Source organism: Poecile atricapillus, chromosome 5 (genome assembly GCF_030490865.1).
Source record: "Poecile atricapillus isolate bPoeAtr1 chromosome 5, bPoeAtr1.hap1, whole genome shotgun sequence".
NCBI lineage: Eukaryota > Metazoa > Chordata > Aves > Passeriformes > Paridae > Poecile > Poecile atricapillus.
This window is the reverse complement of record NC_081253.1, coordinates 34,403,863-34,425,571: the sequence shown is the minus strand read 5'-3', so window position 1 is coordinate 34,425,571 and position 21,709 is coordinate 34,403,863. Positions and strand designations below refer to the sequence as shown.

At 44.9% G+C, this 21,709-nt stretch overlaps 1 protein-coding gene across 2 annotated transcripts in view; it reads left to right on the top strand.

Annotated features, from left to right (window-relative positions):
• The window catches only part of ERBB4 (erb-b2 receptor tyrosine kinase 4), a 559,751-nt gene that overhangs the window by 204,462 nt on the left and 333,580 nt on the right, over window positions 1-21,709 (top strand). For both annotated transcript variants that reach the window (XM_058839468.1, XM_058839469.1), the window contains exon 2: window positions 17,994-18,145. In XM_058839468.1, coding sequence (XP_058695451.1) covers window positions 17,994-18,145 — 152 coding nt within the window. The remainder of the gene's footprint in view (window positions 1-17,993; window positions 18,146-21,709) is intronic.

Here is a 21,709-nt window from a genome sequence, read left to right as displayed (position 1 = left end):
TTTTTAGTCTGGGGGACCAACAAGATGAATTCACCAAACAAAATGAATCTGAATTTTTGCTGGGTAGTGTTGCTTGATACTGCTTCACATTATTTCTTATTTTGTGTATATATGTTACTATATATATACATAAGACTTTAGAAGAATTGTAGCAATTTCTCCCAGCTGGGAAAAAGAGATTTCCCTAAGTTCATACATTCACTTTTTTTTCCAAGTCCAACTGAACTTTTACAAATAACGGCATTACCTCCAGATCTAGAAATAGGTTCTTGTCTGCTGTTCTTTGAGCTGTCACTTGCAGAGGTTTTATTTCAGGACGATGAAAAAGTACACATGCTTTCCTCCTGCACACATGCTTTACATCTCTTGCATTGCCTCTCAAATCAAACACTGAAATGCATTTGGAGAATTTCACAGTGCAAGTGCAAACCACAACTTTTGTTGTCAGTTTAATTCTGAGATTAAAATAGGTATTTAATTAATTTCTTCCTTGAAGTTGGGCTTTGAAATGGTGCCCAAATAAAATGATTCATTTTACCTACTGTGATTTTTTTCAGCAACAATGCAATGTGTCGGGGAACTCCTCTGCTAATTTGCCTTTTTATGGTTGAGAATTTAATCGATTTTTTTTGCAATTATAAGGTTGGAAAAATGTGACCGGTGTTTGCACACAACGTGACAACAGCCTGTGAGAGCGGGAGAGGAGGGAGATGATACTGCCCCAAATGAATCCTTTCAGCCACAGTTCACTCCTCTTACCTGAGTCCTCAACATTTGCAGAGGTGCTTCTGGAACCTGCTGAATGGGAGCCCTCGCTCCTGCCAGTGCTGCAATTAGCCCAGTGCTGCAATTAACCCAGTGCTGCAATTAGCCCAGTGCTGCAATTAGCCCGGTGCTGTTTGAATTCCCTCCTGAAGGAAGGGATTCCCTCCTGCTGGAAGGATGCTCCCACCCCACAGGGCTGGGGTTGGGATCTGTAGGCTCAGGTTTGTTGTTTGCAGGTTTCTCTCACCTCACCTGGGTGGTTTTGGCTCCCAAGAGGGGAGAGGTGTGAGTTGGAGGATTTTGCTGTAGGGATGAACCTGCTGCTGAGGCACTTCTGGGAGAGGAGGGACAGAAGGAAATGTGATAAGGGAGAAGGACAGAGAAGGAAAGAGAAGCCTTGAGGGCAAGGACCAGGCTATTTCCCAGGTGAATAACCCTTTCCCTGGGGTGCTGTGCTCAGTATTACCACATGAACTCAGGGTTTCATGTGGATATATAACCAGGTAATCCTGGTTATATAAACCCATCAGCAGAAATTATTTACTGAACTGTCAGTAATAACAAAAGAAACCCTTGAAAGGTCTTCAGATGCTCTATGAGTAATTCCACTTCTGTTTTGCCATCACTTTTGGTGGTGTTGTCCACCAGGTGGTACAGTAAGCACAACAGAAAGGAAATAAAAAAGACAGGACAGTCCTCGGGGGTCTGTGCACAGATGCTTTAGTGAAGCAAAAGTAATCTGTCTTTAAGAGAAAAATTTTATTTATTCAATTATATTGGACTGAAATTTGTTAATATCTAATATCCTGTGTGCTGGGAATAGCTAGTAAAGGAGTTGCAGCCCCAGCCTTTTTCCAAATATAATTTCAGGGGTAGTTCTGAGGCTCAAGTACATTTCCTCAAGGAAAAATAGCATGAGATGAGAAAGAATTCGATCAGTGTTCTTAAAGATCTATGAGAAGCCAGCTTTTTGATTTTAATATGAAGTTAGTGCCTTATAGCAAACAGCAGAAGATCCCAGATACCCTGCAAATTAGGAAGATATTTCCTCTGGAAAAGCCCCTGTTTGTCGTCAGACAGGCTCAGTGGTAGCACAGTGCTCTTTGTTGGAAGCAAGTTTCATGGATATAAGAGTAAGGATCATCCAGTGGCCACAATTCTGGCTCTCAGCCTTTGTTTTCTGCCAGATATTCCTGGTGGACTCAAGACTGAGATGTGCAAGTGCTGTAATAAATCAGAGATGTAGTTTTGGTGTTTTGATTAAAAAAAAGGCAGGTGCAAGTTGCAAATTGTGGGATCTCCCATCTTCCTTTACAGCCACACTGCAGGTTACCTTTCCTAAAAAATAAATTTCTTTATTCTCCTGATCGGTGGCCCAGAATTAGTGGGGGCAGTTTAGGGTCCAAGAAAAAGAGATCTAGGAAAAGTGAGGGATGTAACTGGAAGAACACGAGAAAAAGGAGGAGCTGCATGGTGAGATTTCATATTGCATAAACTCTGTTTTTGCCCTGATGCGTTCAGCTTTCGTTACGTGAAAATCCATGTGCTAACAGCACCATGGAAAGAAGTTTTGAAAAGAAGCATCAATCTGACAGCAGGGGAGTGTGCACTGGCATCCCAGGTGGTCAGCTCTATTGGTAAACAGGATGCAAAGAAGATAAAAAAGAAAGTCATTTTGGCATCGTCATTTCTACTTCTCCCATTACAAAGAAATTACGAACAAGATGTGTTTTGAAATAAACAGCAACCAGTTGTATAATACTGCCACAAAGTACCTGAAGGAAGGATCATGATGGAATCAAACTGCCACAGAGAAAAGCAGTTGTAGCTGTGGAAAAATAATTTTGGTGCTTTTCCTACTCAAATACAGGTATGTGGAGGAACATCACAGCATGACAATGAGGTGATACTTGTCATTTGTGTGACAGAGACAAATTAGAATCCAGCCATCTCAGGGTGGGAACGATTTTCTTGAAAATTAATGACTTGATTAGAAGGAGAAATGAAGCTTCTTCAAGGGGACATGCAAATAAAGGAGGAATCACTAAAACTGTCACCTGGTGTAAAGCGAACATTACACAAAGAAAGATTGGTGGGATAGTCTACAAAGACAAATTTGATGTGATATTAATCATGCAGCACCAGTGGGCGCAGAGAGGAGAGGGAGAGGAAGGATTCAGCGTGGCATGTGTGTGACTTAGAGAGGTGTTTCCTGCTGAAGCAGGGGAGGAGTATCCCATTCCCCAGGGTGGGTACATCCTCTGCACCCCCAGTCTGGGGTACCACACTCAGGTGAGTTTTCCAGGCCCTGTATTTTTCTGGGTGGTGCTGCCACTCTCTCCAAACCCAGTGGAAGAGGTTTGCCTCCTTTCATCTAGAGACAAGGGTCACACAGAACCATTAATTGCAGTAAGTGTTTATAGTTCCCCAGTGGCAAATCTGCAGAGCGTGGTGGGTGGGATCTGTACTGGGGGATTTCTGCCACCTTTCAGGAGGAGTGGGGCCATGAAGAAACAAATCTACAGGGGCAATTAATTTTGAGTTCAAGGCCAACCTTACCTTCCTAGGGAAGGAACATGACTGAGGATAACCAAGGCAGCTAAACCAAAAGTGGTACTTTTCTTAAGCACAGGAGTATTTCCTGAATTAATGACTACAGACAGGTAGAATGTTCGCAGAAGGCTGTGGCTTGAGCTTGAGGTGGTTTTTCTTAGGTTTTTGCTGAATCCAAATGACCTGTAAGGTGTATATTTTTCTATTCTCTCCTTTTTGTGGCTGTGGAGTCAGAGCCTGATGTAGGTAACCCAAAGCTGTTCATCCAACAATGTTTTCTCTCATGCATCACTACCAATGGAAAGGAGACTGATATCCAGCCAGCTCTCTTAATTATGTCAAATTTCTCAAATTAAAGTTCGGTGGAAATTTGTCATGGTCAAGTGAGGGATCTTGCAGAGACCTAAGAGAAATTAAAAGTCTGGTACCATGCTCTAGCTGCACCTGACAAAAGCAGGTATGAAGATAAGCTGGCAAGCTCATGATGGGCTGATTTCTATTTCCTTAGCTGCTGAACATCAGCACCAGTGGCACTGAGGCAGCCGTGCACTCTCCAGATGGTGATGCCAGGGACAAGCAGGGTGGATTTCTGCTGCTGGGAAGCAGATTTTTGGCCTCTGTATCTGCAGGCTCTGCCAGAAGCCCTGGAACAGTTTTCATACTTTCAGACATATTTTTGCAACAATATGGCTTAGATTTTGTAAATGATAAGGAAAGTGTACGTTACCAAGCATACAATTTTCCTCTGGGAGGTAGGGCTCTGCTCAGGCAGGATTTGTGGCAAGTCTTAGGGGCAGGAGCCACTTGTTTTCATTTCCAGTGTTTGCCCACATGTTCTTGGTCTACCTACTTTAGAAAATGCCTGTTTTACTGTTGGTAAGTAGTCTGAAACACTCGGTTTTCTAGCTGCATCACACCTGTATCAGAGCAATTCTCAAACATACTCCCTCCAGTCCAGGCATTACCACCTGGAATTCCCTCTGCCTGCAACCTGGCTGTGATATGTTCTTTTTTTTTGCCAGAAAATAAGTGTGCTTTGCTGGTCCATGTAGGACATTTATTTTTCCTAAGATCAGGGTGATGGCTTCCTGCAAACCCACAAGAAACCTCATGAAAATCAACATCAGCACATGTGCAGTTTTCACGCTGAGTGACATGGGCTGCCTACCTTTTCCTTGCAGAAATGCCCTCATGAGCTCACATTTAGCATGCTGGGTGCACATTTCTGTGCTTTTTCATGCTCTCAAAATATGATCCTGTACAGTCACTTCATGCTTTGTTCGCTTGTTTTCGCTAAGACGGCACCAGCTTGGCCAAGACTGTTAACAGCAGATCAATTCATTCTCCAGCTAAGAATTTCTCTTGATTTCCAACAGAAAGTTTTGAAGCCTCCACCTTTTTGCTGTTGTTTGAAACTAGTCCCTTGGACTGTCTTCTTATTACCCATGTATATTTAAACATAAATTGCATCTGACTGCGGTGACGCTAATTAAGGCGGAGGCACTCAGACGCAGCCCCCCTTGCGGGGAGCGTGGCCAATAAACCCGCCATGACTGGCAGGTGTTTCGACCACTTTAGACAACAGCAATTTCATAAAATGTCCTTCCCTTTCTCCTTGATGAGGAGGGGACAGCCAGGCCCTCTCTGAGGCATCCACCGCCAGGCAGGGACCAGGTGGCCTCAGGGAACACGGAGCTGGCACCCGGCTTTTCGAACCTGTTGCCTCCTGTCTTTTGTGATCACGGATTTCAACCCCACCCTCTCCTAAAATATAAAAGGATTTTATATTATCTCAGCGGTTTTATGATATCCCAGTGATGTGCTCCTGAGGTATTTGACCAAATATTATTAAAACTCTGCAAGGGCTAATAATCCTGGAAGTAGTGCGACGCCTTCCTGTGACATTGAAATAATTTAGTAATTTTACAGTACATTTGAATTTTGGCATTGTTCAGCAGCTCAGTTTCCATTAACTTCGCCTGGAATTTCTTATGTCCGTGCACACAAGCAAAAGTGTCAAGTTTCTCCTTCATGCTCCAAAACGCCACCTGAATCACAATTGTGCTGCAGCTAATTGTTATTAATTAAGCTGTTCCTAGCAGTCCAGGCTGGATTGTGCTTTTCTGTGGATGTAATGAAAAGCGAAGGCATTCAGTAAACACGGTATTGTGGGGGGGCGTAACAAGAGAGCTCTGCACCTCGGAATGTCTCTGCACCCTGAGAGATGCTTTTGGGGAGGGTCTGGGTGTTTTTAAGGATGAGGCCACTGGTTCAGGCTCGTTACCATCAAACAAGCTCTGCTGACCTTGGCTGCTGTTTCCCTGTCACAGGCAGGCAGCTCCAAGGACGTTTCGCAGCGGGTGAATTTGCACGGAGCCGCTCCGGCCGCACGTGCTCCCGCATCACTTAAGCACAAGGCCTTGGCTGGAGCCTCCGGCACAAGGTTTGGCTGGGAATCACATGGCAGGTGCCCTGTGCTCCCCCTCCATCCTCCCTCCCCTCTCCCAGGTTCAGCTGACCGGGATCGTGGAGTGGAGCGAGCGAGAGGAAGGGATTAATGAAGTGGGGACCCCGGGAGCAGCCTCCTCGCAGAGGGAAAATTGGGAAAATTGCTTCCTGGCTTTTCTTCTCAGTGAGGCTGCTGAAAAATGTGCCTGCTGCTCTCTGCCCTGGCAGGAGCAGTGAGGCACCTGGCATTCATCTGCCTTCTTCCATTTTGCTTGTGAAAATGAAGTCAGGTGAGGAGGACTCTGGGCAGAAGTGCTGTCATCCTCGCGTGAGAGGCAGCAGTGGGAAGCTGCTCTTGGTCTGTGGGAACGTGTCATCCATGTCCCCCCAAAAAAGCAACCTGCCCTCTATTGTGTCTTCTCCTTTCGTCCCCCTTGCCCTGCACTAAGATCCAGAAAGCAGATGATTTTGGCTATCTCTGCGGGCTGTTGTTTTAACAGTGAGATAATGGTTACCCTGTGCAGGATGAGAGGTCAGGAATAGTCCTGGGACTTCTCCAAGTCCAAAAGGATGGGGAATGGCCTGTGTGCAGACCTTAGAAATAAGCCCAAGGGCACGGTCTGGTGGTTGCTCCAGGCTGCTCACTCAAAGCCTTGCTGGAAAGGAAAGCAGTGTGGAAAGGGAATCCCCGGGGGAATCATCATGGGTGGGTGGGGTGGGATTCTTCTGCACCAGGCTTAGTCTCAGTGAGATTTTCCCCTGCCATCAGTCTCCACATGCCACTGAACTGAAGCTTTAATCTGTCCACGGATCCCTCTGCTGCTGCCACCACTTTTCTGGAGGGCAGCTGCAGGGTTTTATATGGCATTGCATTTCTTTCATCCCAACAAATTCCTTGGCATTTTGCTGTTACACGTCTGATCTTCTGGTAGTGTTTGCAGAAAAATGACAGGATCTCAGATAGCAGCCTGGGCTGGGACCTGGGAAGTCAGTGAAAGGCTTTATGTCTGTTTGCAGGGTAAACCCCCTCACCCTGCACTTATAACTTCCTCCCAGGGCTGCTTTTCGTGACTCCAGTGATAAACTAGTCCTGCTGTTGCTGAGTGGAGGATTCTAAACTAATGGTGCTTCTGCTCCCGGGATTTACCATTTGGAAGATACTTTATTGCTATCTTGTGACATTTCCCTGCACTTTTATGCTCATTTATATAACTGATTTCTGTGATTTATGGCAGGTTTTCTTCATGTGTAACAATGTCATAAATTGCACAGCCCTCCTTTAAGTGGTTATGAATGTGAGATATTCAGTAAACTATGGCATGGGGGAAAGGGTGGATGCCTTTGGAAGAGGCTCTTGACCCCAATCCCAAATAAAATAACCTGTTCTCTCGAAAGAAATCAGAAGCAAGCATCAAAATAACTTAGTATAGTCTGTTTCTTGACTAGCTGGGTGATTGTGAGGTTTTTTACTGCAAAATTTAAGTTATTCACGTAGATAACAGAATGCATGAGGTCAGACCCACAGAGTGGTGATGTTTGTGTGGTGATCTCTGGAGCTCTGTTATCCAGGGTCTGCAGAGGCTTTCAGAGAAGCAGCAAATTAAAGTTGTTTTTTCAATGAACCTTTCTCTTTCTCTCCCCTTTCTTATTGTAAGGCTGCTATTTCAGATGTTGCTATTTTTTAAAACCCTCAAACAAGCTCATATTTCCAAGGAGTGTTCAGTGGCCATCAGGGATCCAAAGCCTATCCAAGCCACTGGTCAGGCCTGTGAAATAAAGACCTTGGGTTTTGATTGTGTTGGCATCTTGCTTTGTAGAGGAAGAGAAACAGCACATTTAAAAATTAGTTTCTGAGTTCAGCTGTCAGAGAAGCTTTCTGTTGACCTTTACAAATTGATACCGTCACAATCAATGGACAGAAGTTTAAGGGCAGTCTCTGGGGTGGGGAGGCAGGAATGAACCCAAACATTTATAAAACATATATGGAATGCGTTTTAAAAAGCCCAGCAGAAATCACAGCAAGCGTTAACAGGGAGTATATTTGAACAAACTGTTCCATAAAGAATTTATAATACCTGATTCTAAGTATGATTAGTTAGAACTTAGCTATTGAGATGATCTTTGAAAGTATATAAAACTAAAAATAACGAATAAATATGCCTTAGCTTGATGCAGTGCAGCAGTAGGTTGGGTGAAGAAAGCAATTAGAGAAGTTGAAGTTTTGCAAGATTCAGCTGTAGGGAAACTGAATTTGAGGTGCAGTGTGGACTCCCCCATGCTCTCTTCAGCCTTGGGAGGCAAAACCATTTGCTGAGAAGCATCTTGAATGCAAACATGCAGTCCTCCCCTCCCAGGTAAAACAGGCAGAAGCTTCAGGGCTGCAGGAGCTTGCCCTGAGTATTCTGCTCATGTACAGTGAGTTTATCAGCACTCCAGGGATGGGCTGTGCAGGAGAGGCTGCCTTCACACTGGGCTGCATGTTCTTATGCACAGCTTATAGAAGAAACAAAAGGTTCTTGCCTAGACTTTATTTACTGGAAGTTTGTTTTTCCTGCCTATTAAAAAAAACAGGCCTTCCTGAAAGCACCTGCTTTAATAAAACCTATGGGGTTTATTACTTAGTGCAGCCATGGACAATTAGGCAAATAGAACTTTTGGTGTAAGGAAGTCTTGTGTAAGAGAGCACATTAATTCTTTGACATGATGACTGTAACATATACAACATATACAACCCCCACAGGCTCTAGGATGTGGTCTCTGTTCCTAGCCCAGCGCATTTTGGCTCTAGACAAGGTGTGGCATCCACCTGGGGGTCCAGTCAGCCTCAGCACAGCCCCTGCCTTTCCCTCTGACTCCATTCCCCTCATCTGCAGTACTTCCAAGCCGAAGTAATTACCATTTCAGCTGTCTCACGTGAGCTGGATTCTCCTGCTTGCTTGACAAGGTTATCGTGTTGCTTGAGAACCTGTTATTTTCATTAATGAAAAATAAACTGCATTCAGTCTCAGCTTAATAGATGTGTGTGCATTGGCTGAAATAGAGTATTTCTGTCATCACGTTCTCCTGCATTGCACAGTCACCTTGAAGCACTTGGGCAAAGCAGCTCCCAAGTGTTGGGTCTGTTCTTGCCTGGTAATAGGGACACCCAAACCCTGCCTTGGCCATTTCAGGTGTGTCCCATGAGATACTGGTTTTCTTTAACTCCCAAGTGTTTTTCCAGGGACTGTTTAAGTCCCCCTGCAGTTTTGCCAGAAGTTGGGAAGGCTGTTCTCACCAAAGCAGTCCTTTTCTTCAGGCGTTGAAATTTCACAGTTAACTTTAATAATTTTATTAGGTGGTATTTGGGTTATGTGATAATTACTAATGTAATGCAAGGAAGATTTCTGTGGGCGATCTTGGGGAAATACCTTTTACATGTCACAAGTGGCTTGTGCTTAGGCTGTAATGAGGTGCCTCTTGCTGTGTGCTTTAGTGGTGACTAATTACCCGTGTTACAGTAGAGACATAAAAGCACCTGTCCCACCTACCCGCTCTGAGCTGCATCTCTTACATAAATGATACTTAAATACTAGTAAGGAGGATCTGAGGGCTTGTGAGCATCTTGCCAGTGTATTTTCAATACTGTGCAGGCAGTGAGGGCTGCAATCCCGTTCCCATCTCCCAGCGGATTTCCCAGGCTGAGAAGCAGGCGGAAGCTGAATGAACGCGCTCCCCTGTGCACGCACAAACTCCGCGTGTTTGCACAATGTTAATTAAAATGCATTTAAGTTGAGTGAGTGCTTGCGGTGTTTGGGGGCCCTCTGGGGAAGGGAGAAGCAGGGAAGGAGGCAGACAGGCGGAGGCCTGCGGCTGTCAGGAGCTCTGGGAGTCCCAGGAGCTGCCGGCGAATGCGGCCACCACCGCGGCACCAGGGCAGTGCTCTGTGCCAGCTGAGCACCCCTGGAGATCACTGCCAGGGGCAAAGAGTCCTTTGTGTCCCAGCAAAGCAGCCTGGTTTGGCAGCTGGGAAATGATTTTGGTCCAACCTCACAGCAGATGTTACTGGCATCCCTTGCCAGATGGATTTTTGTTGAAGGTGCAAAAGACCGGACCAAGCACCCGGGTCACCTGTGCTCCCCCTGCTCCCACCTGTGGGTGTGCTCCCCTGGTGCTTGTGGGTTTGTGCTCCATCATCTTCCCTCCACTCCTTCCCCTGGCATTGAAAAAACAACCCAAATCCCTCTCACTGCTGGGAGCTGTAGGAATTTCCACCACTTTGCCCTGGTAGGGAGCCAGGATGCACCCAGTGACAGAGGGAAACAGGCTGCTGCTGCTGCTGCTGCTGCAGTGGAGCACAGCTTGAGAAGAGTGAGGGCTGGAAAGCAAGGAGAGCAATATTTGGGCACTCTTAGTCCTTCAGCTTGGCACTTGGAAGAACATGTGGCCTTGCATTACAGTCATTTATCTGCAGGCTTAATAGTCTTAGGAGGTATTGATGATGGTCTGTACTTTGGTGCTGTAGGGGAGAATTTTGGTTCATGTCATTAAGAGTTAATCAAACACTTAATCTGGGGTGCTGCGCTCAAGTACCCAACTAGCATAGGAAGAGTTAGTCTGTAATGTTCTTCAGCAGCAACAGGGAGGATGATTCCTCTGCTGGATGGTTTGGAGCAGCAACATTTGCATGGTCTGACTTGCACTTTGGAATTGATTTCCTTGGGAAGGAAGCTTAGGTCAGCTGGAAAAGGGATGCTGGTGATCTTTCTTTTGTACTGGGAGGCCCAGTGAGGAGCCCAAAATGAAAGCCTGGTAAAAGGAGAAGGTCCTGCCAGTGCTAAGAAGCTGGAGGACAGAGGAGACCAGTGTTGTATTTCAGAATTGTTTGAAAATGATTTTGTTGTCTCAAATTGCGGCCTTACCTGAGCTAAGCTAGGTGCTGGGAGCAGAGACCACTCAAACCTTCCTTAGATAATGTCTGCTAATTGCCCGTTTGCGTTATGTACTTCACTGGGAAGCAGCTTGCAAATGCTGAAGATATTTCGACAAACTAAGTTATTTTTTGCATTTGGGTATGAGAATCTCACAGTTTTCCTAAGCTACCCCGCTGCATAAGAGGCTGTAAAAAAATACTTCAATTTTAAATGTTTTCCTATCACAACACGTGTGCTGGTTGTTTGCCAATTTGACCACTGGAGCCACAAGCATCTCCTCAAAGCCATCCTGATGGGGTGGTGGTCAGCAGCACGGTGCCACGTGTCACCCCCATGTCACCTCCATCCCTTGGCTTCCCCACCAGCTTGGAGGCTTATCTGCTGCCTCCTTGTCAGAGTGAGTGCTTCCAGATTCACAGCAAGACCTCAAGGAGAGACAGATGATAGAGCAGATGGTAGATGACTAATTTGGCAAAGTTAGATGAGTGGAAATTGTTTGCTTTAATTGCTTGTCAAGTCCAGTACCTACATTATAGTTAAGAAGCGACTATTTACCCTCAAATAGAACAAAATGAGGAAAGGAGGGGTGTGTGTGTGTGTGTTCGTGAAGAGTAGGGAGAAAAAGTGCAGAAGTACACAGAGAAAAAAATTTGGTACCAAGACTTGAGGCTAAAGAACCATTGGTAAAACTTCTTGTGTTAATTTCTGCCTTTTTTTAGTGGTAGCTGTGTGATGTAGGTCCTGCACAACATTATTCTTATTTTTTCCTTTCCAGTAGATGTGCCATAATATAGACATGGCATAACTAAAAGAGAAACAGTGCTGGAAATACTGGCATAAAACAAGCTGGTGATGATGGCTTGACATGGTCAGTACAAGTTAATATCCTTGAAATGTTGCTGTATAAATCTGGTCAACATTCTGATGGTGTTTTTTTTTTTTGGGTGGCATGAATAGGAAAGCACATCGGTAAAATATGTTGTGTACCATCAACCAAAAGGATTTTAGAGAGTTTGGCACAAGGAGAGGTTTTCATCAGCTTGGAAAAGTGTTATCACACATAGCTAATCCTTCTTGATGGAGTCACAATCGCTGTCAGTCTCTACTGTGCCCAGCTGTTTCTGCTCATAAAATTTGGAATGAGCTTCCATTTGTAGGTGGATTATGATCAGTGTCTGTTAGAGGTGGGACCAGGCTGGTAACACACTTCCTGCAACTTTTCTGGAAGCACTGGAAAGCTTTTACAGAGGCATATGGGATGATATTTGAGATTTTAGTGACCAAATTTCAGGAAATTAATGCTTTTGGTGCCTGGTACTATCCAACCCAGGGACCGCTTCTCTGTGCTTTGGAGGAGAAATGACATGGGGGAAGAGTTTGCACTGCCTGTGCTGTGTCACCTCATCCCAGGGACACCCTGACAGGTTGGGCAGCAGCTGGGGGGCCATGCTGAGCTCCTCTTGTGGCCACGTGGCTGTCCAGGGGTTCATGGCAGCCGGGTTGATTGCATGCAACTGGAATCAAATGGGATGATAATTTTCCAGGGTAGAGCAGACCTTGCGGAAGGAAAACACTTGTGCCAGCTGAGCTTTTAATTAGGAGTACAGAGAAAATTATGCTCTCCTTCATTACAGCCTCCCACCTAGGGAAAGAAAGCCTCCAATTCTAAAGCACTCTCCCAATTCACTGGGTTTACAGGAAAATGGCTGGTGACCTCCAGGAGTGTTTTGCCTTCTCATGGGAAACATCTGCAAGACTGTAAGTGCAGACAGCCCTTGCTTCATTAGGACATGCCTAATTGCAAGAAGAATTCATCTCATTCAAGGAGAACTGTAAAATAATAATGAAAGGATTAAAAGTGTGTTTCCCCTTCCTGTGTGCCTACGTGACAGGGTGCCCAGGCTGTTGCTGAGAGCGTGGAGGAGAAAGAAGTGAATGGGAATTGCTGTGGTAATTAGTTGTTCCTTAAGGGGCTTGAGTATTCCTCCCATCTGGGGGTCTTAACAAATTGCCACGAGTGTTTGCAATTATTAATAAACAGTTCTGTTAGCTGTCTTTCAAGAAACCCTGATAATGGTGATGTTTGTAAAAGCGCAGCTAATTAAGTAAATAAGTGGGAAGTACCAGAGAAGAATGTGTTAGAAATTTCTGAGAGGATGACTCTTGTTGGGCTCATCATTTCTGCGGTGAAGGAACATGTGATTGCCCTTTTTATAAAGACATTCCTCAAACCAGTAAGTCCAAGAATTTGAGCCTCCCTTTGTATTTTTGGCCCACTTGACAAACTGATTGACAAAGGGAGGTTGTACTGCCTTCAGGCAGAGGCTGTGGCAGAGCAAGGGCACTGCTCCTCTGCATCGTTGCCAAAGAGAAAATAATAAATGTTTTATGGTTCAGAGGAAAATATATTGAGATGTTTGAGATAACTCCCTTGGAATTAGCCACCAGGATGTCTCATCACTGCTTCTTTGAGTGTGCTTTGGAAGAGGAGCTACCAGGATTTCAGGTGGGGGTGACTGCAGTGGAGATAATGGATTCCACTCTTTAGTACTCCAGATACAGGCTGATCTGGAAAGGGGTTGAATAAGAAATGAAACAAGTTGATCTCCTTCCAAAAGTTGAGCTGGGAGGATTATAAAATCCATTAGTATTAGAAGAAGCAGTACTAGATGGAGGCAAGTGTGATTTCTTAATTTAACATATGGATTTATCATCAACAGAGCAGAGCGAAATAATGGGCTGAAAAGCAGAATCTAACAGATTTTTAAATGTCTCCATTATTTGCCACCTTTAAGTGAGCATTTGAATGATTTGGCTGTTTTATGAAAAAGTGTCAATGGAAAATTAATTTCCAAGTCATGTGCATGAATATTGATGAAAAACAAAAGTTCATTTCAATACAGATGATTATTACTGTTGTAATTGGGGCCATTAAGAGCTGAAACTCTGTCACTTTAGGTAGCTGCTAATAAGTAAACAACTGAATGTGAAGTGTGAATGTGTGAGTAATGCCTAAAATCCACTTTTGTGATGACCCAGCCAAAATCCCCCATGACTAGGGTGCAGGTGAGAAGTGGCCATTGGCTTGCTGCCATCACTGCAGGTTTGGGACTTCCAGGATGGAAGAGGCGTCTCCTTGAGCTTTGGGATGACTTTAGTGGTGGGTGACTCTGCACATGAACACTCTGTGAGGTTTTTTGTCAGAACATGGAAGGAGCAGGAATGGCTGAGCATGTTGAGGTGGAGAGATAGGTTTGAGAGGTTGGTGGCATGTCAGTAAACCAGGTCAGACTGAAGCTTCCCCCACCAACTTGGGCAAAATGTAGGGGAAGTCTGATTTTGCTGGATGTGCATTGAAAGAGCTGGAGGGTTTCCCTCATGGAAATGCCCCTGGAAGGGCTCCCCCATGCAAGGCAGAGAATATGTGACCAGGGATACTCAATAACGAGAGCAGCTTCAGACTGGAGGCACATTTAAAGCTGCTCCTCTTTGCCCTGTGTTAGAGACAGGGAATGAGTATTTTTTATTAACCAGCAGAAGTTCTGCTGCAGGAACAGTTAAAGCGCACAATCTTGATTTTTTTTTGCTGCTCATCCATTTCTGGGTCTGTCTTAAACAACAAATCTAACAATATACAACAAAGTGCTTTGAAGAGGGTTCATGAGATACAGATTTCGATGGTTTTGCATGGTGTGACAAGGAAATGCATTTTGTTGTGCTTGTGTTTATGCCTGTATACAGCTGGAACATCCCTGCAAATACTTATTATTTTGGCACTTAATTTTAAAGAGCTGCTACAACACATAGATGCCTGTTGCTGTCCCAGGAGAGGAGCAGGAGGTGAGTGGGGTATGTTCCTGCTCTGTGTTGAGCTCGGGGAATCCTGTGTGACTCCAGCTCAGCTCCCACTTCACATGCAATTACTTTAGTGCTTTTTAACTACCTTGGCAAATCCGACCCAGAACAATTATTTCTACTCTGGAGCAGCTGGGAATTGGCTCATGTGGCTCAAAATGGGGCATGAGACTTCAAAAAAGTATCAGTTCACAGCCTGCTTTCTGGCCTGGGTCCCTCCCAGGTTTGGCTCCCTGGCATCAGTGGGCCAACAGGAGCAGCTCTGTGATGGTCCATGGCAGCAGCATTTCCCTCTCTTGGCAGGAATGCCTTTTTACCCCACTAGTTGTTATTTGCCTTGAAAAACCTGCCATGAGCATATCTTATCTCTGTTTTAAGGGATTCTCTGCAAAGGATGGGAGGTCCCAGCCCTTCCTTCTTCAAGTGAAGGACCTAACCTACTTTTCTTAAATACTGGGGTAGTTTCCTCTTTGTATTTCGAATGTGACATAATTATTAGGTGCATCAAAAGCATACATTGCAAAGCTGAGGAGATTCATGACATTGTAATAATGGATTATTAATGATCCATCATTATACCCACATTTGCTTTGTGACTTCAGCTTGTTGTGCAGGTCAAAGCTCTTTCCTGCTCTGAGTTCTGTTTCTGCATCAACTTGTACTGCTGGTTGGGTACCAGTGGAAGAAAATGTGCACTTCTGCAGCCCTCAGCTGATGTAGGAGAATCACTTTTGGTACGTGCCTTGATTTGAGGCAATCTGTGACCAATTTTTTGTTGAAGGAAATTTCTCTTTTTAAGACAGATATTAAGTGTTTGGAATTGCTGTGAAATGAATTTAAAGGATAAACATGATTTATTCTAAATTAGCTTTAAAGTTTGTGGTTTTTTTTAATTCAAAATAATTGATTAATAGCCATATCAAAAACTGGGACTAGTTATTGCAGTGGTTTGGCTGTACAAAATTAATCCCAGTCAAATAAAAGTCATAGCCCTGGCTCACATCTGGGCTGGCTTCACCCCTGCCCAATCCTCTTGCAAGAACAGGCTCCAGGTGTTTCTGCCTCCTCACAGCAAACAAATGGCTGCATTAGCTTTCAGGAAACGTTTAATGGGTGTGCAGCATGGAATAGCAGTGTTGCAGTATATAGCTTTATTAGCTGAGCTGCAGGAATTGTTTTCTGAGCTGTGCTGGTCCTTAGCATGGATTGCAAAATGGAACTGAAGGTATTTATTAGTCCTTGGGAGCTTTAAGACAGAATACTTACCTGGCTGGAAATCTGATCAGTCTGGTCATAGATACTGCTATATTTAAGGAAGAAACACACAAACCCATTTTGTAATTGCTAAGCAAGAATTTTTAGGTATCCTGGCAGGCAGAAACATGTGTCTCCCTGAAGAGCTGGCACACAAGGGCAGGTCTCGAGGGTTTTCTGAATAAAACTGTATACATGAGCTAGGACAGGGCTTTGTATTTCAAAAAAGGAAGATGTGCCATCTCCTAGTTGCAGTGCTTAATCCTTCCAGTGTTCCCAGTCCACCAGAGCTACGTGAGGTCCCAATATGACTGTGTCTTTCCATCTTGGGAATCTCCCGAAATAGCTGTTAAAAATATTATGACTAAAGTGGTGTTTAGGTATGATTTACTCTAAGTGGTAAGGTTTTACAGAAAATCTAAAAATTGGAATGTTCATACTTTTAAGATAAGCCTCAAAATGATGTGCTAGCTTCTATTTTAAAACTTGAGCAAACCAAGTTGTTCTGTTTTTCTTCAACACTGTACAGTGAACATAGGTCTAACATTTTAAATTTTTAACTGTGGCAAGAACTTTGAAATTTTACTTTTTCCAGGTGATAGAAAGAAATAATATTCCAGCATTTCCTGTGGTGGGTAGACCCAATGCCTGTTTGGAGAAGCAGCCCTTGCAGTGGGTGTTCAGCTTTGATCCATGCTCTTTAGCCCCCCAGAACCCAAAAATGATTTGATCAACTCTTTACCTTGTGAATGGTTTGTGAAGAAACCAGCCCATGCCTGCCCTCCCCGTGGGAGTCATGGCACAAGAGCAAATAGTTCTGCAGCAGAGAGGCCACAGAGTGAACAGAGATCAGAATTGTTCCCATTTCTACTGAGAAAAAAGAAAGGGGGAATGGTGTATAGTAAATAAACAGTCAATAATTGTAGTACTCTGAAACCTAATTACTTTTGGTATTTATAAAAAGGACCTGCATCATTCAAAAGAGTATATTTTAGCCAATTTTACTGATTATGCCTCCAGTCATGGAGAGTTTTGTTTGTATCGATCTGATCCAGGAGAGGGATTGGCTCCAGAAATGCCATTCTTGTCAGGCTCCTGTTTTGTGTAATATAATGACCATTTCAAAATTTAGATATACTCAGATTAATTTGCTCACAGATAAGAACAACCCACAAGATTAATTTGCTCACAGATAAGAACAACCCACAAGATGCTGATTAAGAGGAAGAGTAAGTGCATTGAAGCAGACAAACCAAAACCAGCCCAGCCCCACACTTGACCATTTAACCAGCTTCGCTGTCTGGGCAGGCTGAGCAATGTGTGAAAAGCTGATCACATAAAATGCTGTTTCTGTATTTGTTTCTCTCTCTCCCTCTCTCTCTCTCTTTTTTTTACATTTTTTTTTTGTCATTGCATGATGACAACAGGCTGATGCACTCAGCTGAGCTGGGATTCTGTGCTGGCTCTTTACTGGGCTTCAAAAAGTAGAACAGAGTGGTGTAATATTGAAGGTTGTCCTTTGAAAACTGTATTAAGATGGTGTTTCCTGACATACCTTCGCTGTGCATTCAGCCTGGGGACTTGTGGAAAGACATTGTGTTTTTTGCTGGTTTTGTCCTATTTAATTTTATAAAGCCGGGAAGAGCTGGGGTCTTAAGGAAAGTGATAAGGAAAACAATGTTGGGTGTAAGTCTTCTGCTCAGGTTGCTCTTGGCTTGTCCAAAATACTATTGAGAATAGTGAAAATGTTGAGTTATCCAGGTCACCTTGGATGCACAGGTCCCTCCAGCCTTGTGTCCTTCAGCCTGTGATGGGAGTGCCTCTGCCCAGCGTCTGATTCTGTCACTGGTAGAACTGGTAGGGGTTTGCTGAGACCTGGGTTTGACCCTTTGGCTGCTGAGGTCAACCTGCTTGGCCTTTTTCCTGCATTTCTGCCTTTTCAAACTATCTGCATTTGGTGGTAAATATGTACTTCAGCCCATTTGGTGAGAGGTGTTTAAATTGCTGAGATGACCACAGGCCGTATTTTTACTTTCCTGTCTCTACTGCTGGTATTCAAGTGTGACTTGCGTGACCGAGTCCTTTGAATCATCACAGATTTTTGTTGCAGCTCGCTGTATCACTGTGTACAGACTGTATTTCTTTATGTGCTCCAGTGCCCCTCTTCCACACTGGCCTGACTGATTGTGCTGTGGGCTTTTTTTGCAGTGTGTGCCGGCACCGAGAACAAGCTGAGCTCCCTCTCTGACCTGGAGCAGCAGTACCGGGCCCTGCGCAAGTACTATGAGAACTGTGAGGTAGTGATGGGCAACCTGGAGATCACCAGCATCGAGCACAACAGAGACCTCTCCTTCCTGAGGGTAAGCAGGCTGCTCTTCTCCTTCCCTCTGCTTCTGCCTTTGGGGGAGCAGCGATGGGTGCTGGGCTGGAAAAGAGCAGGCATCTCTCTCACCAGCTCCACTATGGTGGAAGAGGATGATAAAATGCCAGGGATGTGCACAGAGCAAGAGCAATGTCATTGCTGTCTGTGACAGGTGCTGTGAGTGTGAGTCATTTAGATTGATCCAGGGAGAAATGGGGGAGAAAGCTGTGGCACTGGAAGGTGACACCTCGCAGGTCTCTCACTTGTGCTGCCAGCAGGTACGGGGTGGGTTAGGTGGGGTTGGAAAGATCAGAGAATCATGCAGATAAGCACTGGAGGACTGGAGAAGCTAATCCTAATAAAATGCTAGGTATGGACAGATTTTTAGACTAAGCAAGGGAAGAGCTCTGGGCAATGTTTGTGGAGCATTTAAGAAAAAGAAATAAAGTGATTGCTGGATGAACATGAACATTCTTCGGGTATGAGACTGGAGCTATGAGCCTAACAATCTCCAGCATCCAGTCTGTGGTAGATGAAAGCTGTACTGCTTTTGGGAAGCCTGGGTTGTGCATTCCCTCAGTCCTCTTTACATCAAATTTTGCATTTGTGAAGGAACATTTCAGTGTGGTTTGCAGATTAGCCTGTTGCCATGTTGGCAAGCACAAAAGAGGGAGGTGAACATTGAGTTCAAAGAACATAAGCCCATTGTTATTTGGCATTTCACATTATATTTAAAGAAATATTCCACTAAAGGAGTGATCCAGGTGGGCATCTGAGGATGCTGCAGATGATGTGGCTGTAATATGGAAGGTAGGTCTGAGGGCCAGGGTAGAACAGGCAGCCTGTGCCGGTGTGGCTGTGCTCTGTGCTGTGATTGTACTCTCCATGACACAGATAAGTGTTTACACTGCTCATATTGCCCGCCTGTACCTCTTAAAAATGCTGAAGTCATGTTCCAGGATGTGTGTCTGTGTGTAAGGGGCACGTTCACGTGGCAGGAGCGGTGGAGTTGAAATCCGGCAGCAGGAAGAGGCAGTGGGAGGCAGCCCCAGCTGGCTGGGTTACACTCACTCATTCCATTTGCTGTGTCTCAGGTGAGCTGAGTGCTCAATTTCAGTCTGTAAAACTGTGAACTTTCCATCACAGTTTCTAGCAAAGGCAAAGCCAAGCCTCCAGCAGCGTGTTTAGCTTTGCTTCACATTGAATTTGTTGGGGATTTCACAGCCTTGCCACTCCCTACATTGGCATATATTTACTGAAAGTGAACACCAGGCTGCTGAAGGATCTGTGAGCAAAATTCAGCTACCAGACATGTCTGGAGTGAAGTTTGGGGTGCTAATTGCACTCAGACTAACAGATTGCCTGTTAATTTGAGTGACGAATGCCTCGGAAGTAAACGCTATCCGTACATTTCACAGTTGTGACAGGTGGGGAAAACACATTCTCTTTTGCTCTGAAATAGATACAGCCTCGGTGCAGCTGGAGCAGTGTTCCCCCACGTGTGGGACAGGTGGCAGATCCTCCTCTGGGAGGACAGGATCCCTGCTCTGACTGAGCCAGCTCTGCAGCTTCAGATGCCTCCTGAAACCCCTGACTGGGCCATGGTGCGTGGCTCAAATTCATCGCAGAACTTGAATTCACGTCCTTCCGCTTCAGCTTTCCGTCCTCCTTTTGCTGCCTGCTGGGAGGCAGGGAAAGCAAATTACTTGGAAATTAGGAATTAGCGTTCCTCGCAGAGGGCTGCCATAAGCAGTGTAAAATATTGGTGGAAAGAAGGCAGTAAAATCATCAAGTGGGAGCAAGAAGGAAAGGCCCTGTTGAGTAAATGAAGGCGGTTTGGTCACCTGTGCTTTTTGGTGACAGCTACTATTGCTTTTTTTATTAGTTTTATTACTTCTCTTACCTGCATCTGCTCCCTCACAGATGTCTCAGCAAAAAAGCAGAACTTGAAACAAAACTCAGCAAACTGGAAGGCCTAGTTAGTATGATAAATTGTGGTCATTAAAGTAGAAAACCAAACAGAAGAGAACATGTTCTCGGTGAGGCAAATAAATAAATAAATGTTGGCACATTTACGCCGATAATTCGACATTCATTAGTCAGGCAGTATTACTCCTTTTATCATATTAAAAATGGTTTTAATGGCCAAATGAAGGTGGCAGATGGGACATAACTAAGAGAAAGGCTGTTTGTCTCTCTCAGACTTGAATATGGTGAACTTGCCGTGCAACATCACGCTCCTTCAGCCTGCTCCAGGGTTTCAGTCTCTGTTTTGGTAACTGCCCTCTTCTTCCACCAAAAAAGCTTCAGATGGAGGCTGGTGCAGCCCTGGGTTGTCTGTGTCCCCATCTGAGGATGACCATGGCTCTGTGTGCCCACCTGCCCTCTCTGTAGTGCTCAGCTCATGCTCCAGGACAGAGGGAAGACCCGGTAAGCCGTAGGCATGCTGAGCCTTTTCATCATGCAGTAATAAACAAATAGCATAAATGAATTGAAGTGAAAAAAAACCCATAATTTTATTTACCCTGCAGAGGAACGTTAAAAGATCAGCATCCCATCTCTCATATTTATTTAGACATTTATTCCCTAAGTAGATTTGCTTTATGTCTATGAGTTAGCTCTCTGGATATCTGCTGATGAAGACTAAAAGGGGCTGGCTGTCACCTGAATGAAGTGCTCAACCACTTAAACTTCCAGGTCTGCAGTTCATGAGGAGCTTGATTTCTGGAAGAAGGGATTGCACATGCCAGTTGTTTCTTTTCCTGCTGTTCATATGTGTGAGCAGAGCAGGAGTACATATTGTCTGTGTTATTTTATATTTTATTTTGGTTCCTGGTTGTGTTATAGTCTTGGTATTGTTTTCCTGTGAGCAACTGCAATATGAATTTGTGTTCTGCATGTGCTGCCCTCCAGCTCTGCCAGCTCTGCTCCTGCTGCTTGGTGCTTCCCTGTGCTGTGACCACAATGGAGTTGTGGCAGGGGAAAGGAGCACTTAGTAGCAGGAAAAAAATGTGTCTAAGCCTGAGCCTTGGGTAAGGAGAGCTATTTCTGACATCTGTGGGCTGATAGCTGCCTTGCTTTGTCCTTCTGAGGCTCACCCTATGCACAGGACGTGTTCAAAGGGTTATTGAGTTTTTGAAGTCCTAGCTCTGCCAGCCTTGGCAGTGAAATGAGGCTGAGGTTAATGCACCCGTGGCTACTGCAGTCCCCCCTCCCTGTGCAGCCAAGGCAGGCTCTCCAGTGGGTTAGGTGCTGCCAAGAGGCTGACTGAGCAGGACAAATAGCTGGGTGGAAGACAGTCCCTCGGAGCTGCCTCATCCCTGCTGTCCCTGCAGGCTCACCCAGCAGTGATGGGGTGAGGGCTCAGGCCCCATCTCCCCCTGCTCCCCAAGGCAGCTTCACCTAATTGCACAGGCCAGGCTTTTGCACTAGGATTTGCTCCATGAAACCAGATAAGCTGCTGGAGCTGGTGCGTGTCTTGAGTCTCATCCAGGCGAGAGCTGAGATTTACTTCCCTGCCTTGGACTTTAGAAAAAAAAAAAAAGCCCTGAGAAAAGCTCAG